Genomic DNA, 19,178 nt, shown 5'->3' on the forward strand with positions numbered 1-19,178 from the left:
CTTTCTGGTTTGCAGTAAAGGGGTGGACCACACTGATTCACGCTGATGCTTTTCGTATGACAGGTTACAGATCTCTTGGGCAGCGCTACAGTACCATTATTATTCACTTGTATCACACTTGCACCTAGACCGGCACTTGATTGTGCTAGGTCAGGGATCTCGAACCCAATTTACCTTAGGGCCACTGCCAGTCCTCAAATCCTCCCAGCGGGCCAATAATGTCACCTCGCTCCATTGGCCATGTGCCGCCCTGGCTGACTCTGCCCGGCGACCCAACCAATGGGAGCTGTGGGGGGCGGTGCCTGCAGCAGACAGAGCCGGCAGCATGGCTGCATGGGTCTCTCCTCTGGGGAGAGGGGCATGTGAATCTCTCCTGCCCGCCCCCCTCCCGCCCCCCTCCCTCAGCCGGTAGCCATGAGGGCGGGATGAAATAACTTTTTTTTTCAAGTTTCGGCGGGCCGCAGTGGGGAGGTTCTCGGGCCACAGATGGCCTGCGGGCCAGGACTTTGAGACCCCCGTGCTAGATGATGCACGTACTCCTAGGATGAAGAACTCATCGTCTAAGCTGACAAGACAAACAGAGGAAGTATTATTTCCATTTTACAGGTAGGCAACTGGGGCCCACAGACATTGGGTGACTTGCATAAGAAGCACATTGCGGAGCGGGGACCTGAAACCAAATCTTGTGAGAGCCCAGTGACATATTCATAAGACCAACCCTTCCTTTCATGCTTCCTACAGATTTGAAATATGATTTGGAGGAGGTGTGTTCCTCTGCACTGTTATTTGACTGATTTCTGCACCTTTCATCATCTTCCAGGAGGTCGGGAGATAAGGCAGAGCTGATGTACACTTAAAGCATCAGAAACCGAGGCGTCCCTGCTGTCACCCTGGAAATACTGGAGAGTGGCAACGCTTCTGAATGCCCAGTACCATTCTTTGAAGCTAAGAATGCATGAAGAGGCAACAAAAACAGTGATGCCTTCCAACCCAAAACTTCTGCTTCTCAGCACTCCCCACACTGCAGCTTTCCACAGAGCCACACGCAGTGCAAGCTGAACATCTGCGAGAGCCGTCTCGCCCCAGGAGACTGTCTGCTCTGCAAAGGGGGTTTGAAGTAACGTATCAGCCAATCCGTGTGTGGATGTAAGGAGCTGCGCTCAACTCCTGGTTTTGCTCCCTGTGTGTAGTTGGGTAAATCATTTAACCTCTCTGTGTCTCAGTTCCTCATCTGTAAAATGGAAATAACAATACTTCCTTTGTTGGACTGCAAGCTCTTCAAGGCAAGCGCTGTTGCTTGGTATGTGGCCATGCAGCATACAGTATAATGTGGCCCTGATCTTGGCTGAAGCCTCTGGGCACGACCCACAATGCGATACATCAAAATAATAAGGTGTGCACTAGACCCACAACCTGTCAGACAAATTGCACCCCGGTGGGAATCAATATGATACAACCCTTTCTTACACACAATAAAAGTCTGGCATTACTAAAAACTGGGCCCAATTCCAGAAAGGCAAAATCAGCCCAAAGCCATGACAACCCACAGGCTTAGTGTTATCGCTCGACGAGTGCTTTTTAGAGTGACCAAAGTCCATATCTGGTGCAGTCCCACTTCCATGGGCTTAGGTTATACTCCACAAACACTGAGGTCAAGCAGTGTTTAAGGAATTTCAACAATCCATTGCCGGTGGCAAGAATATTCTGTACACCTGCATGGACAAATATGTCCATCAATTTCGATCCTTAGGAGTTGGAGGGCAGCAGTGGGGGTAGGAAGAGGTGAAGGGTATAATTAAATCAGCCCAGGCTCATTTGGGTCTGATTTGTGACTAATATTGAGTATTCTGCTTTCAGATCTCTCCACTACTGGCTCTTGTACACGGAGCTTCTTCTGACTGCAAAGATCATTCAAACAGAAATGCTGCATTGGAAATTCTTTGCAAAAGCTTTCCTCCTAGATTTCATTTCCTCTTGCACTTTTTAGCTTCACACTGCAGCGGGGGCTGAAGTCAGGGGATATTACAGTGGTACTAAACAACCACAAATGAATGGCTCATTTGTTAAGCATGTATATGGTTGCTGTACAGGGGGTGATAAAGCTACAGGATGGGCTGTTTTTAAAGAGGTAAGATCCAAATCGCTTTGTGTATGTGTGGCTTAAAAGTTGGCTTCTTGCTAAGTCCAGTTCACCCTACCCTGTGCAATACCGATCTCTGAAGAGAATCAGAGCACTTAATTACATTTAACAACTGGCGAACTTTAGCAGATTTGAAAAACGAGACTTTCTATCGAGGGATCTCAACACCTTTCCAACTATCTCCGCAGCATCACAACACCAGGCTCAGCTCCTGTTCCGAAGCACTCAGCGCTGGCCTCACTCAGCTCCCACTGAAGTCAATGGAAGCTTTATTGTCAACTTCCATAGGAAGAGAGGAGGCAGTGTGACCTAGTGCTCTGAAGTGGGATTCAGGAGACCATGGTTCTATTCCCAGCTCTGCTGCCACTTTGCTGGGTGATCTTAGGCAAGTCATTTTCCTTCCTGTGCCTCAGTTTCCCAACCTGTCAAATAGGGATAAGGATACTGATCTTCTTTGTAAAGCACTTTAAGATCTATTGATGCAAAGCTCTGTCTATGTGTCATGCATTTAGGGATTAATAACAAGAATTTTAGTTATAAGCTAGGGACGCATCAACTAGAAGTAACGGAGGAGGAAAAGGACCTTGGAGTATTGGTTGATCATAGGATGACTATGAGCTGCCAATGTGATATGGCTGTGAAAAAAGCTAATGTCATCTTGGGATGCATCAGGAGAGGTATTTCCAGTAGGGATAAGGAGGTTTTAGTACCATTATATAAGGCACTGGTGAGACCTCACCTGGAATACTGTGTGCAGTTCTGGTCTCCCATGTTTAAGAAGGATGAATTCAAACTGGAACAGGTACAGAGAAGGGCTACTAGGATGATCCGAGGAATGGAAAACTTGTCTTATGAAAGGAGACTCAGGGAGCTTGGCTTGTTTAGCCTAACTAAAAGAAGGTTGAGGGGAGATATGATTGCTCTCTATAAATATATCAGAGGGATAAATACCAGAGAGGGAGAGGAATTATTTAAACTCAGTACCAATGTGGACACAAGAACAAATGGATATAAACTGGCCACTAGGAAATTTAGATTAGAAATTAGACGAAGGTTTCTAACCATCAGAGGAGTGAAGTTTTGGAATAGCCTTCCGAGGGAAGTAGTGGGGACAAAAGATCTATCTTGCTTTAAGATTAAACTCGATAAGTTTATGGAGGAGATGGTATGATGGGATAACATGGTTTTGGTAATTAAATATTCATGGTAAATAGGCCCAATGGCCTGTGATGGGTTTTTAGATGGGGTAAGATCCAAGTTACCCGGGAAGGAATTTTCTGTAGTATCTGGCTGATGAATCTTGCCCATATGCTCAGGGTTTAGCTGATCGCCATATTTGGGGTCGGGAAGGAATTTTCCTCCAGGGCAGATTGGAAGGCCCTGGAGGTTTTTCGCCTTCCTCTGTAGCATGGGGCACGGGTCACTTGCTGGAGGATTCTCTGCTCCTTGAGGTCTTCAAACTACAATTTGGGGACTTCAATAGCACAGATATAGATGTGAGGTCTTTTTTAGGAGTGGTGGGTGAAATTCTGTGGCCTGCATTGTGCAGGAGGTCAGACTAGATGATCATAATGGTCCCTTCTGGCCTAAATATCTATGAATCTATGAATCTAAGAGCTAGGTAGGATGAACATGCTTTTGAAAATTGCACCCCTCAATTCTTACTTAGGCTCCCTAAATAAAAAGTCCTGGTTTTCAAAAGCACTAAAAACATGCAGCATCTCTCACTGAAGTCCATGGATGCTCACCACTTATTAAAATGCCTAAATATTACCTTGGGAACCTAACTTCCAGTTCCCATTTTTTAAAATCTTGGTCCAATTTGGGCTAGGAACACAGTTCTCCTGGGCCCCCATGCCATGTTTTAACCCCAAGACCAACTCAAATACTTCACTGTACCTTATGCAAATCATGCACCCTCCTGGATTTGCAACACTGGGTCAGACATCTCACAAGAACAGGTTCCCTCCCAAGATTCCTGGTACTTCTCGCTTCTGGCCAAGGTTGAAATAAAGCATTTTCCCAAGATTCCTACAGTACTGTCCAGAACCAGAAATGGAAGGGCAGGGTCAGCAGCCAAAATGAAACAGAACTGTTTTAAAAGCTGTCCAAACTCTTTTGAACCCCAGAAGGATCCATTTGGGGCTCAGCTTAAGTGATGAGCCCTGGTGTGTGTCAGTTCTTATCTGCACCAGCCCCTCTATCCCAATGGAAAGTGGTTTTCCTCATACATCATCTTATCCCTCCCTCTTCATAGACAGGATTGTTCCTGATGGTGTCTTCCCTCCTGCTTTATCCAGTCTGGATGTAAATGTCCATCGAATGACAGGGGTGTCTGTCTTCACCATGAGAATAGGAATGAACAGCCCAGTAAGGTGTAAGATCCAGGGATGTTTTCTTGGCAGAGACTTGGAGTAAATAAAGCAGAGCTGGGGGGGGGGGCGCACACGGGACACGGACCACTATATGTGCCATAATAAAATAAGGGAAGTGCAATCTCATTCCTCTGTGTTGCTGGAACACGGGATGAAGTCCACCTCATTTGCCTTGTCATGCCTCAGGAAATACAAAATGCAAATAAGCCTTTTTTCTTCCCCATGCCTCTGACACGGGGGCCAGGAAGCATGCTGCTCTCTGTTCACAAGTGGCAACGTGCAAGCATCTCCCGCACTACGTCAGAGCCCCAGCGGGGACCTGGCCAGGCAGGTTGGGGGCTGGCCTGCATATCCATTAGTGAACAGGTACAACAGAGGGCACACTACATATTACTGCCACCACTCCACTCTGCCCGTATGTGGGCAGACTGCCCCTTAACATCACGTCACAACACAGCCCGTGTGCGCCGCACCGTGCTCCTTGGGCTGCCAAAGCCCGATGGGAGCCACTTACGGTTTCATCGCCTCCAATTCAGAAGTAACCGGAGCGCAGCGTACCTCCCGTGGTGCTGGCACCGGGGCAAGCAGAGAGCAGGGGGCCGCAGAGCAGGGCCTATGTTGACTGTGGCTGGAAACGTAAAACACCAGCCTTCCATGCAGAGTGGCTGATCTCGGCAAACGATCCGCCAGGAGGTTCTCCGCACCACACAGGAAATTCGTTTGATCCAGGGGGCAGGAATGAAGGAGCGATTCTTGGTTGAGAGCTCCAGGCGAGTGAGCTAGCAGCAGAGCCTAATGCATTTCAAAACACCGCAGGGGAGTGAAAGGGAAAAGCTGCAATTCCTAAACGAAACTGGCTGAGGTTGAGGCACAAAGTCCCCACCTCTGAACTCAGTCCCAGTGGCAGCAGCATCGAAGAGAAGGATGATCAGGCTGGTAAAAGGTCCCAGGCACCATCAATAAGGACAAGCACTCTGTTAGAGCAAGAAATGCCATCGGTGTGCGCTTGCGTAAGAAAGGTGTCAGAGCAGAGAGGCAGGGAAGCCACACGGGAACATCTGCTCTAAGAAGGCACTTGAAAATAACCAATCAATCGGATGGAAGAAACATCTGTGCATTGTGCTGCCATGGGGCCACCCCCAGTGCTGCAGAAGAGGAGAGGGAAGACAGCTGCGAGACTGACAGCGTGCTTTAGGGTCCACAACCCCAGTGGTTCTATCCTCCAGTTCTTCCAGTTCCATCACCGCAACCCTGTCTAAGAGTGAGGCGAGCAGTGCCAACTGGTCAGTTGGGGTGCAGGCAGGTTGTCCATCCTATTGTACAACCATCTCATGTGGAAGCATTTGCAAGGACAACAAAACTGATCAGAAAGCATCCTGCAAGCAGTTCTATCAGAGAGGTACCACCACGCTCCCAGGAAACAGGGAAACATCAGCAAAGGATGAATCTTCTTGAACCAGCAACCTGCTCATCAGGTGTCTCTCTTTTACCAACATCTCCGTGAGAAACACTGACAGTCCATCCTGTTCTGGTGCTGCAGTCAGAAACCATCTTCATCTTGTATCTCCTCTGGTCCATTAGCAAAGTCTTGGTTCTGAAACCAAGTTCCAAGGCTCCAGTAAAAAACTGGCTTGGGTCCATTTCTTTGCAGGTGGACAAATGACAGATTCACAGCCCCAACTATGGAGGTGATGGGCAGAACACGAATCGGTGTAATTCTTACCCCCTGCCACCATCACATCCAAGGGCAAGAAGATGCAAAGGTTTGCGAGGTGATTTTGAGTTCTATTATGGCAGTGCAACTCCCATGCGCTTATGCTGACGCAAGGCCTATACCGGTGAAACCACGTTGAAATGCTGTGCTATGTAGTGCTCACGCTGATGATAATGGTGTAACTTCCACTAGTGAAAGAGCACTATCAGCGTACTCTGCATAGTGTTGACTTATTCATCATGGGACTTGTTTCTTTAAGGAAAACAAACACCACAAACGCTGCACATAAAGGAAACCAGGGGAACATCCATTCAGAGTGAGAGATGGGCAGATGAAAGCAGCTAGCACTTTACTCCCTGAGTGAAATAATAACTCAGAGCAGTAAATTGTTAAACAGAACTTCAGCCCGCTGATAATTTATTGTTCGTTTTCCCCTCCGTGCAGCTACTGTTCACATACATCAAGCAAGCAGATCTGTAACAGGCCTCGAATGCTACCAGGTCTTTCAGAAGCAGTTAAGCCGTTTTCTTCTCCCATCAGATTTGATGTGCAACATCTCTCTGCCCCAGCCTCTCCCCATTTCCCAAAGGCTGTTTTCTTACATGCTGCCGAGAGACTAATCTTGCATTCAGGAAAGGAACAGCCCAAGCTCTATGACGTCACTGGCCACAGAGCCATGTCCGAGGATTACAGCAGGCTTGGTGACAGCAGGTCCTGGGCCTCAGTGGACATAGCTGTATGAGACAACAGGATCATGACTCCTGGTAATGAGATGTGGTGCTTGTCTACAAAGGCTAAAGTCCTGCCCCGCTGTATCACATTAAGCGACATCTGAAGCTCCAAAAATTCCAGGATTGGTTTGTTCAGAGTGCTTTTCTACACTCAAAAGTGACTATGTCCAAATTCTTGCTCAATGGATCTGCTCCTTGGGTATAATCGGGGTCAGATTGGCTTGCTCAACTGACCATTATATGTTGTATGCCTTATTTCACCTGTCAGCTCTACAGACTTGTACAGGTACAGCAGAGGAAGCTGGATTCTATTCCTGCTTGTGTATCTTCACAAAATGGTTAATTAAATTCCAGCTGGAGTCGTGTGTCTGACTGATCATCTGCATGCATGATTTTCTCTCTGGAACACCTATTTTCCATGCACAATTTCACATATGCATTTTTTGAAAATCGGCTCCCATTCTGCAGTATAATTCCTTATCTGAAATTTACATGTAAATTAGGTTTCTATATCTCCAAGAAGAAATCCAGACTGCTGGGTTATTTGCCCAGAAGTGGCCATTCAGGAAGAATGAAACCAACAGAAACTAAGAACCTCTGACCCTTTGAAACCACCCAGAAGCAAACCACCTATGTTTTCTAAAAGGAAGCTGAGGACAGAAAGTGCCTTCTCCTGCACAAAGTTCTAAGTTGTCATCTACTGTTGGCTGCTTGCTGGGTTATGAGTGCACGATTTGACTTCATATTTTCTTTTCATCACACTAGGGAGGGTGATTGAAACACTGAAGTAGGTTTTGTAGACTAACACTGCTTAAAATTAAAGGAGTGGCCAAACAACATCGGATCAAATGTTAAGGAGAAGGCTACACTACTTATGTTAGGTTGACTGGCCTGGCAGAAATTGAGCCAACTGATGAGCCAGTTGGCCTGGCAGAAAATGAGCCAACTGTTCATAGAGGCTTCTAGATTGTTACTTGTGTGCTAGAAGGGTAGTCTAATAAAGGATGGCCCACAAAACACTACAGACAAGACAAGCTGGACTCTAATGAAGTTATGGAAACATTGTGGGCCACATTTTCAAAGGTAATTCAATCCATCCTCCACTGCATGCGTGGACATCACCTGCACGCTTCATTTTTGTGCACTATCACAAAATGAAGGAATTTGCACATGCAAAGCTCATGCATACTCCATTTGTGCAGGGAAGCAGTTGTGTGTTTCTTATGGTATCGTTTGTTTGCACAGGTGGCAGTGTGCCAAAACTGTATGGGCACATAACACTCACTTTCTGGAAAACAGTTCATATGCCATTATATTTCCCCTTAAAGTTTTCGGTCCTATCAGGAGTGAAAACCTGGTCCCAGTGATTTCAGTAGGGCCAGATTTCACCTCTGTCAAGTAAAACCAAATAAAACCTAACCTTAATGCTCTGAGAATTGTTTGCTTTCTTTTTTTTTCTTTTTTTTTTTTTTCTCTTTTTTGGAAATGTCAGTACTTCTCAGGATGTAATGTAACACTAGAATGTATTTCCCTGTTGGATAAATAATTGATCACGCCGCGTGTTGCAGTTACTTCCAGAGTAGACCAAGTTTGTAAGGAAATGGGGAATCTTTCACATTTCAGAAAGAATGTATTCTCCCTTCCTTCCTTCTACAACTCATGTTTTCCTCTTCCTCCCTCCTCCACCTGCCCAACGGTTGGCACTAATTAAAAGGCAAAGAGACAGGTTTATTTGCTATCACATGGACCAATCTGGCAGAAACTAACAACAAGCAGGAACGATGAATGTACTGTTTGTGGACAGAAGAAAGCTTTTCAATACTGTTATCACAAAAGTTCTGTTACACTGAGCTGGTTCAGAACAACAGATAGAAGGCGAAAGAGTGAAAGACCACGTTTACTGTTACTAACCTGACACAGTGAGTCTGGCCTCCCGGCTGAATTTCACATTAGCAATGTTGGTAGCCACACAGTGAAAAATCCCACTGTCTTCGGCTCTGAGTCCGGTAATCTGCAAGACTCCTTTGGGAAGCAGCGTGTACCTAGAGGACACAAAAAGAACAAACGAAAAAACAGTCGCAGAATGCAACATGATTGGGGAACAGAACTGCACGTCCCAGGTGAGGCTGCACTAACCTAGGCCAGTCTGCACCATGCTGGCATCCACTAGCCCCAGTGTTTAGGGGTACGTACGGGTGCTGTACAATCCAGTACAGCACCAAGCAAGCTCAACCAGACCTAAGGATCGGGGCCTATATTTTAAAAAAACCTTTCAGTGTTAATCTCCGGTCTCATAATGCACGGAATTTATCCTCCGCTTTGAAGAGACATTCTCCCTTCCTACGTGTTTAACAGTAGTAACACTCGTAAGGAAGGTGTATAAAACACTGAATAGGTTGGGGCTGGTCTGATTTTTTTAATCTTGACACCGTCCCGTTAGCAGGAGCTTTCCTCTCATGTTCCACTGGAACGCTCCACGTCAAAGGTGGCGTCCCTGGTTTACCCAGGACAGGTACCATCATCTTGCTATACGAGATATAAAGAGTCACCAGCAAAGCAGAATGTTTGCAGAGAGGGAACTAGCGAGATATGAACGGTTTTGAGAAATCGTCCCCACTGAGCACTGCATCGTTTTCTTGACTTTGTTAACAGTAGTTTTCATGTTACCAAAATTGGACCATGTCCCAGGGCAGCTGGCCCCTGTAACTGAAGTAAGTCCAGCTTGCCTGTGCCAGAACAGGTGCTCCCAGCTGGGCCAATTAAGGGGGTGGGCTGCCCCTGGGGCTCTAAAGGAAGTTCCAGTGAAGGGCTGGCTGTGAGAAGGAACTGGCTGAGAGTCAGCAGGTGAGAGAGAGGCAGGAAGCTGCAGGAAACAGGACTGCCAGACACCCCCCGGGAGGGGAGGCAACGAAAGCCTGAGATGCAAAACGTAAGTTATGAAACTAGTTTTATTTGTTGGTTTCAGTTTGGGAATAAAACTGCTCCAAAGAGACTTTGGGCATGGCAGAGAGTCATTTGGAAGCTGGGGAGAAGCCCTGCCTCATCACAGACAAAAACGTGATTATTCAGATTTCACTGGTTGAAAGACAAAAGAATACCGCCACCAGACCTCAGCACTAATTACCCACTAGCATCGTTCCATGTGGTGCAAGATGGCTCAGTTTGGCCTCCTGGAGTTGGACCAGGTTACACAAATGGTGATTTTTGTCCACCCCCTCCCCTGGTCTCATGATCTAGAACGTGTTGGGCTGTCGACCACATTCATTGGCCAAAAACACCAGAACTTCTGCCATGTGTCTGTTACTATGGAAGCTGCCAATAAAACAATCTCTGTCTTGTGGATCCTCATGATATGGGTGTGAATGAACCTCGGACCTTCTCATACCACATGTCAATAGAACAATTAAAAAAAAACAACTAAAACAACCTAGACTGAAAAGCATTAGTGATCTGACAAACCAATAAAAGCCAGGGAATTCAAAGCTAACGCTAAAATACTTTTCTCTCCTTAACCCAAAGGATGAAACTTGATGTTGCAGAAGTCTCTAAATAACATGCTTCCTTGCATACCGTAATGCTATCTATTATGGCAATGGGCTGAAGTACACACAGAGTTTGTAGATTTTAGGAAGTCTGAATTTTCTGGCCTTTGCGAGTCAGTTCTGTATTACCTTAAATGAGTATGTTTGTGGGTTTCAAAGATATATATTTATTATAAGTTGTCTGGCATTTTTTTAAACAACTATGTCATTAAATTAGCTGGTAGTAGGTCATTACATTTTGATGAGTTAATGATTATTTCTGTCTGGAAGACTGAGACTATCTTTTCTAGATCAGCATATGGTTAAGTGTTTCTAACCGGCTCTCACTGTGGGTTCCAAGAGCTCGGCTGAATCTCTGAGACAGCATGACAGCAATCAGTTTTGGACGTACTGCAGTTGATTGCAATCTCTCTGGGACTTTCAAATGTCCTTTATTTTGGATGAATTATACCACCAGAAGCCTTCATTTTTGTTAACAATCTGCCTACCACATTAGAAGATTCAATTCCAAAGCTATTATTCTGTCTTCAAAGCCTCAAAGTGTAACACTCAGCATACAAATTTATATGCAATTTATACACAGAATTGTACCAACCATGATTAATGTAGAATTTCAACTCAGCTACAAAGGAAGCAACTCTCTTCACCAAATCCCATTGGTGTCAGAGATTACAAATGTCACGATTTATGGACTGAACTAATGTTAAAAACCTTCTGGGCAACTGTCAAGGTTCCTTTCCCACTCTGAACTCTAGGCTACAGATGTGGGGACCTGCATGAAAAAACCCCTAAGCTTATTTTTACCAGCTTAGGTTAAACTTCCCCAAGGTACAGATTATTTTACCTTTTGCCCTTGGACTTTATTGCTGCCACCACCAAGCATCTAACAAATATATAACAGGGAAAGAGCCCGCTTGGAAACGTCTTTCCCCCCAAAATCCCCCCAAGCCCTACACCCCCTTTCCTGGGGAAGGCTTGATAAAAATCCTCACCAGTTTGCATAGGTGAACACAGACCCAAACCCTTGGATCTTAAGAACAATGAAAAAGCAATCAGGTTCTTAAAAGAAGAATTTTAATTGAAGAAAAAGTAAAAGAATCACCTCTGTAAAATCAGGATGGTAAATACCTTACAGGGTAATCAGATTCAAAACACAGAGAATCCCTCCAGGCAAAACCTTAAGTTACAAAAAGACACACAAACAGGAATATACATTCCATTCAGCACAACTCATTTTATCAGCCATTTAAACAAAACAGAATCTAACGCATATCTAACTAGATTGCTTATTAGCCCTTTACAGGAGTTCTGACCTGCATTCCTGCTCTGGTCCCAGCAAAAGCAACACACAGACAGAGAGAACCCTTTGTTTTCCTCCCCTCTCCAGCTTTGAAAGTATCTTGTCACCTCATTGGTCATTTTGGTCAGGTGCCAGCGAGGTTATCTTTAGCTTCTTAACCCTTTACAGGTTAAAGGGTTTTTTCCTCTGGCCAGGAGGGATTTAAAGGTGGTTAGCCTTCCCTTTATATTTATGACAGCAACCTTCATCCTAAAAGAAGCGGAATCCGTTCAAAATCAGGATGCCCAGCACAGGTAGAAAGAGCCTAAACTAGCTCCTTTGTAAGCATCTGAATATTCCTCCTTCACCCAAGGGAAAGTAGAGGGCAGGTCGGGCAAACGGGTTTGGTTATCAGAGCCCTGGATTCTGTGGCTGTTCCTTTCGAGCCTCAGCTAAAGTGAGGTGTGATGATCTCACTCAAATCCCTGCCAGATGCGCAGCCAGTGTTAGCGGTCTGGGGATGTGGACGTATCTGGCAGTCTATTCTGACACTGCAGTTCCAACCCTGTGCATCTCTGCAACAGATACAAGAGGAACTTGCTCGCAAATCTGCCCATGGCATGGCCTATTCTAGCCAGTTCTAACAGTCTCATTTTGATGAGCACAAAAAATGTTAAGGCCCAACTCTGTGGCCCTTACTCACATTGAGTAGTACTTACCTTAAAACAGTCCCACTGTGTCATGCGTCCTGCTAGCAAGCACTCTTATGGAGCTACTCACATGAGTAAGGACTATTCAAAGTGCGTTAGGTAGAAGAATAAAGCCTAGGGTATGTCTATACTGCCACAAAAACCCTGCGGCTCAAAGTCTCAGTGCCCAGGTCAGCTGACTCAGGATTGGGTTGTGGGGTAAAAATAGCAGTATAGACATTCAGACACCGGCTCAAGCCCCAGGCCCCCCTCCATCCCGTGTCCAAACGTCTACACTGCAGATTTATAGCCCTGAAGCTCAAACCCTGCGAGCCCAAGTCAGCTGACCCAGCTATGCCCAGGGTCTTTTATTGCAGTGTAGGTATAATGCTAGTAGGCTACAAAAGGGTAGATGGAAAATACCAGGAAAATCAGACCGTTGCAATTTTAAACTCTGTGGTCGGTCTCTTGGGTGCTTCTATAAATTCACAGTACAGCTGAAAAGGTCAAGTATTGTTCTGGTTCGCGTGTGTTTTGTTTTAGCTCCAAAGGAACCAAGCCACATTCTGATACTGAGCTGACGTTTAAAAACAGGGGACTTTCAGAAAAATATTTACAGCTTCCTGGTTTCATCTCTCCCCAGTGTGCGGACATCAAGTCATGATCAAGGTGTGCCGTGATGGATTGGCTCCGGGAAGACTTGCTTTGTGGTGCTTTGGCTGCAGCTGTGACTATCACAGACTGGAGCCAGCACATCAAGCATTTCCTGTTACGTGCTGAAACTCTTCCCAAAGACTAGGGTGGCCTGCCACCTGTCCCTTCATTCCACGCCCACACTCAGAAGATCAAACCAGGCTTAGCGGCGCTTCCTAAACAAAGGGGGAAGGCTGTCAAACAAAGGAAGCAAGGACATGCCATTCAAGTTTTCAGAGGGGGGGGGCAAGAAGGGGAAAGTGATTTTGTTTTTTTTTTTAAGGAGGATTGAATGGGAAAGAGCTAAAAAGATCTTCTGTTGGCACCCTTCTTTTGGTCTCGTTGCCAAGGCTGGGGTATTACAATGTAGCTCGCTTCGGAAGGTAAGGCTAGTGATTAGATTGTATTTTAAACCTTCAGAACATAAAAGGATCTTATTGTACAACGCTTTGTCATGCTGGTGAGCGCTACCTTCTGTGAGCTGTCCCTTGTGGAGGGCTCCTAGCTCAGGAGAATCAACCTGCAGTGGGAGCAAAGTGTAGAGATAGATATTGTACATGGCAATCTGATTAAAAAGCCTCTCCAGTCTGAGACAAAAAAAGGACAATGACTGCCACACTGGCTCAGGAGGAGGCCCTACAGAAAGTGATTGTGGCTATACTGGGTGGCCAGGACAGTATGTTCCCAGCCCCCGGGATAGCCTTAGGAAGCATTATTTTGGCACATCCCCTAGCCAGAACCATAGGTGCTGGAACCAGAGGTGCCGCACCTCCTGGCTTGAAGTGATTTCCATCATACACAGGGTGCACAGTTTAGTTCAGTGGCTCTCAGCACTCCAGCACCCCGGGCCGGGAGGATGGAACTCATGGCATTGATTTAAATGTCTTTCCAAGGCAGAAACACAAAAGAAGAGCCTTCCCTCAGATGAACCCAGTTCTGATGTTCAGTGTGCCCAGATAGTGCATTTGCATCTCCCTCTACCAGCAAGAGAGCCTCTGGCCTGCTATTTCCAACATGTAGGTGTGGGTCAGTAATAAATTACCTCTATGTCTCTTACCTATCATTGTCCGTGTTGATGGGGACTTGATTCTTTTGCCACAAGATTAAGGGCTCTGGTAAACCATGGATCTGGCACTGGAATCTTGCAACACCTCCTTCTTCCACGACTGCGTTCTGAGGGTGAACATGGAAGTCCGACATAGCTGGAGGAGGGAAGAGAAGAAACAAAGACATGAAATGAGATCACAACAGCTCAGCGCTGAGAGGGCGCACTGCCAGCAGAGGTCACAATGACCCAGCCTGGCAGAAATATCCACCACTTCACCTGCCAAGAAACAGCAAACAAAAGTGGCTTGTAGGGTCATATCTGAATCTGGACCCGTGCCTTGGTGTCCAGAAAGGATGTTTGCACACCAGGCATTTGCACATGCTAACCCTGCACATGGGCAAAGAAAGCAGGATGGGAGGCCTGCAATTACACAATTTACGTGCGCTGCAATCATGTGTAGAAGTGACCACCATCACAGCAGGGGCCAGTAGGATGCTCCAACACTGCAGTGTCACTCATTGGCTGTCTTTGTCATCACCTTCAGTAGGCGTTGGATTCGGCTGCAGAGCAGAAAAGGTCTTGTCTCTGCGCTTTTCATTCCAGTGCTGTCAGTGCCCTTCTACCATGTCCACCACAAACGTCCTGTCCGTATGTTTGACTTAACTTCCCCATTAACTTTATTTTCATTTCTCTACTGAAAGAGTGCAAGGAACAGGCTGGCAACCATTTTATGGCAGCCGATTTTTTTGCTTGGCACATACTGCAGGTGGCCTCCTATCATTTCAAGTTTCTGCCTTCCAGCATCACAAAAGGAAAGGGAACAACCCCAATAAAGTCAGAGCTGTTAGAATGATAGGATCAGAACTGATAGCAACAGAGGTTGGCAAACACCAACAGATGATGCCAGTGCCAATTTTAGTGCATATTTTCTCCATCACCCTAATAGCAGCAGAGGGACCAGTTCAGTATTGTACAGGCAACAACCTATTCAGAAAGGATAACTGGTGACTTAGTGAATACAAAGAGACAACAGGTCAAATTCTAAGCTGCCCAGAGCAAGACACTGGAACTCACTAGTTAAGTACAGAACTAGGAGTGCTATCAATCACACAAGAATTCACACAGCATCCCCTAAACCCCTGATCCAGCATGCACTGGGCTCACTATAAAACCAAGGAGGGAAGTCCTGGCTGGGAATCTGGAGAGGAAGGGTCTAGGGCATTCTATTATGATCTACAGTAGTGTTCCCACCACTGAAACCATTGATGGAGCTGCACTGGTGATCAGCCTCCGGCATGATAGCCACCATGACACAAGTCTGAGCTTTGTCCGTCATTCATTCCAGTCAAAGAAAAACAATAGAAAGGGAACATTGTCCGGCGGGATCCTTTTGGCAAATGTTCAGATCATTCCTTATTTTAGCTCTCCCAAACTGTTAGCATGATGCAGTGGGGTTTTGCAGTAATTTGGGAAAAAAACAGATTCCCCCTGTGCTAATGTGGCATCACACTCTGGAGGAAGATAGGAAAGGCCAGGAACTGCTTAAAGATGGCCATGCTTATCAAGGAGTCGCACACAATCATGATAGGATTGGGGATATCCTTCAACAGAAGACAAGTTTAAGACAACAGCCCATGGTTTGTTATTTCCTGGTCACGACTCTCATTAGGATATAGGTTGCCCTCCGTTACATTAAGGAGAAAAGCATGGGTATAAACTACTGACTCACACATCTACCTCAGTTCTGCACAACCACATAACATGCACATTCCTCTACTGTTAAACTTAGTTACTACAGGCCCTGAGCCTGGGAGGTGATGAGCATCTGCAACAAGCATCCTCCTCAACCAGTGGGCCTGTAGTGAGTCCCACAAAGTGCTCAGGACTTTGTAGGATTGGGCCCTGCATGCCCACGACACTTGGGGTCGCCTGGGCTTCTCATGTCAACCAGCTGTCAGCAAAGGATAACTCTCAAAGCATCAGCGAAGAAGAAGAAAGACCAGCTTTTGCAGTACAATAAGAGTAATAATCATTTGTGGGTAAAGTGTCTGGCATGCCGTTAGCATTACATAAATCATCATCACCAGAATGCAATAATTATTACTATTAATTAATTGGAAGGTGCTAACTTTTGACTGCGTAATAAATATAACCTGGGCTAATAAACACCTCAGAGCCTCTATTTAGCTCATGATTCATTTTTAGTACCATATACACAGGAGGATCCCTCAAGTTACCATATAATATAAACTCCAAGAAAATCACGTATCCCCTAGCTCTGCTTTCCCATCCCTAAAAATACCCCTCTCCCGCACAGAAAAGCCCACCTCCTTTTACATGTGTCAAGGGTAATCAATGTGCATCTGCTAAGGAACAAGCTACGTATGTGTCAGGGTCGCTCACCTGCTGATTCCAGTTGGGCTTGGGCAGATGGGAGAGGCTATTAGCAATACATTAAATATGTGCTGCTTTAAACCCCTCTGCTCCCCAAATCATCAGTCTCAAGTTCAACATGCTAAATACAGATTTGTTAAGCTGATTGAATAGCGCTTGGTAGAAAGCCCCAGCACAGGGCGGTTGGAGGATTGGGAAGGTTTCCCCTGGACCCTGCTCTTTGGTTCTAAGTATTTCATTAATATCCATTTTGTTTCAAGTGCTTGTGAATTCCCCTTGCCATATGGTCTTGTGTAGATAGCAGTAACACCCAAGCTGCCATGCACCCTCAGCACACTAGACATATTGCACGACCGGATCAAAGCCCGCCTAGTCAATGGGAAACCCAATGGGAAACATACTAACCTGGAAACTGCACACACAGGCATACAGAAACATCTTCTGTTCTCCCTACAGGGAGCATTTCTAGGGAGTGTCCTGACGCCTTCAATAAAACTGACCAAACCTATTTCTGATTTAACTTTTGAAGGTGAAGAATGATCCCTTATCCCTTTTTCTCAAAAGGGCAACATGCCTGATTGTGGGCCCCTGAGTTACACTGGCAAGCACTGCATGAGCTATCCCATTGACTTCAAATGGGACCACTGATGTCAGTCAGTGCTCACCAACAGGGGGAAGAGTTCCAGAAGGAGACCTGGTCCAACGTCCACTGAAATCACTGGGACACTTTCCATTTCAATGGGTTTGGGCTCAGGGCCAGGATGAGGTATGTTATTGTGTCCATCCAGTGCAAATTACTATTCAATCCTCTATGGATTCTCTGGGTTTGTCCCAACATATTCACCTCATGAAGGGCTTGATCCACGTCAGTGGGAGCTGGAGCATGCCCCATGTTTGCCTTGTAAAGTTAATGCCTTATTTATTTTCATACTGTTAAACTGATTCTTATTTCCATGAATAAAGCTCTCATCGAATATAATGAGATGGAAGGAAATCCTGCACGAGGAGAAAGAATGTGGCATGCCCAATAAACTAATGATGATGTGTTAGTAGTACTTGTATTATCATAGAATCACAGAATCATAGAATATCAGGGTTGGAAGGGACCTCAGGAGGTCATCTAATCCACCCCCTACTCAAAGCAGGACCAATCCCCAATTAAATCATCCCAGCCAGGGCTTTGTCAAGCCTGACCTTAAAAACTTCTAAGGAAGGAGATTCCACCATCTCCCTAGGCAACACATTCCAGTGTTTCACCACCCTCCTAGTGAAAAAGTTTTTCCTAATATCCAACCTAAACCTCCCCCCGCTGCAAGTTGAGACCATTACTCCTTGTCCTGTCCTCAGCTACCACTGAGAATAGTCTATTATGATAGCCCCTAATCAAGGATTAGGCATCCATTGTTCTATGTGCTGTACAAACATAATGAAAAGAGAGTTCCCATTCCTAAAAGGGGGTACAGTCTTGGTAAGTCACCACCTGTCAATAGTATAGAGGTGCCCAATAACTGATAACCAAGCACAGTGACTGACTGGATGATCACGCTATAATTGGTATCAGCTGGCTAATCACCAGGGGTCCATGAACTCACTGAACTGCACAAAGTTAAACAAGAAAACAAAAACGCCAGAAACGCAGATGCCCTGCATTATGACTCACTGTAAGGATGCAGAAACTACAGGCTGGAAAAACGATCACGGTGTTCTCTAGCAATAAACAATATTGAAATTTAACAGCCGCTGAAGGGGCTAATTTGAGGAGGGGAGTGTGAATGAAAATAGCCCTCGGTAAAAAACGCATTTCCATTCCTTTATTTCAATCGTATTTCGTACAGGTAAAATTGCAGTGATAACCTCTCCTCTTAAAGACACTGGTATTAATATTTATCATGAATAAAACATGTGAGGTTATAAATAATTCAGTTATGAGGACGGTAAGTAAAATATTACTCTTCAGTGACCCTGTAATGTGGCTTTGAAGCACAGGTTTATGTTAAATGCCTAGGAAACACCACGACCCCTGCCAAGGCAGCTGGTTTTCACAATCTGCATTAAAAATTAATGCACTGACCTACAAAATACTATTTTTTAAAGCAGGTTTGAAACTTTCTTTACAGTTACAAAGACAAAGGCTTTGCTGGAGCTCATATAAACTGCCACAAAGTTAACAGCAAGTGAGCACCTGAATGTGGTTCCCAACCTCGAAATAAATCACATCGGTGTGTAAAGGAGAAAAGGGTGGGAAACTGACGGCTTTATGGGGCACCATTCAAGGGAGATAAATCTGTACCATACCATCCTACATACTTCTCACCTGACTGCACAACAAATCCACACCGCTGAGCACTTGCTTCTCTGACTCTCCTGCCTTTCACCAGGAAACACTAGGATTCTTGTTATCAGGGACACTTAATTGTCTAAACATACCTTGGGAACAGTGCTAACCACACCTTCCCGGTTGGCATCGGCCACTTGCCAAGAGCCTGATGGCTGCATCTAATTTGCATGCACATTTACATAATTATTTTTTAAAATAATTGCATGGCACTATAATATTCATTTGCACTCTCAGT

At 45.5% G+C, this 19,178-nt stretch overlaps 1 protein-coding gene across 1 annotated transcript in view; it reads right to left on the minus strand.

Annotated features, from left to right (window-relative positions):
• IGDCC3 (immunoglobulin superfamily DCC subclass member 3) overlaps window positions 1-19,178 on the minus strand; it is a 184,731-nt gene that overhangs the window by 70,113 nt on the left and 95,440 nt on the right. The window contains exons 3-4 of the mRNA XM_048867470.2: window positions 14,221-14,365; window positions 8,872-9,002 (exon numbers count right to left, since the gene is read on the minus strand). Of these exons, the coding sequence (XP_048723427.1) occupies window positions 8,872-9,002; window positions 14,221-14,365 (276 nt within the window). The remainder of the gene's footprint in view (window positions 1-8,871; window positions 9,003-14,220; window positions 14,366-19,178) is intronic.

The sequence above is a fragment of the Caretta caretta genome, chromosome 10, assembly GCF_965140235.1.
Source record: "Caretta caretta isolate rCarCar2 chromosome 10, rCarCar1.hap1, whole genome shotgun sequence".
Taxonomy (NCBI): Eukaryota; Metazoa; Chordata; order Testudines; family Cheloniidae; genus Caretta; species Caretta caretta.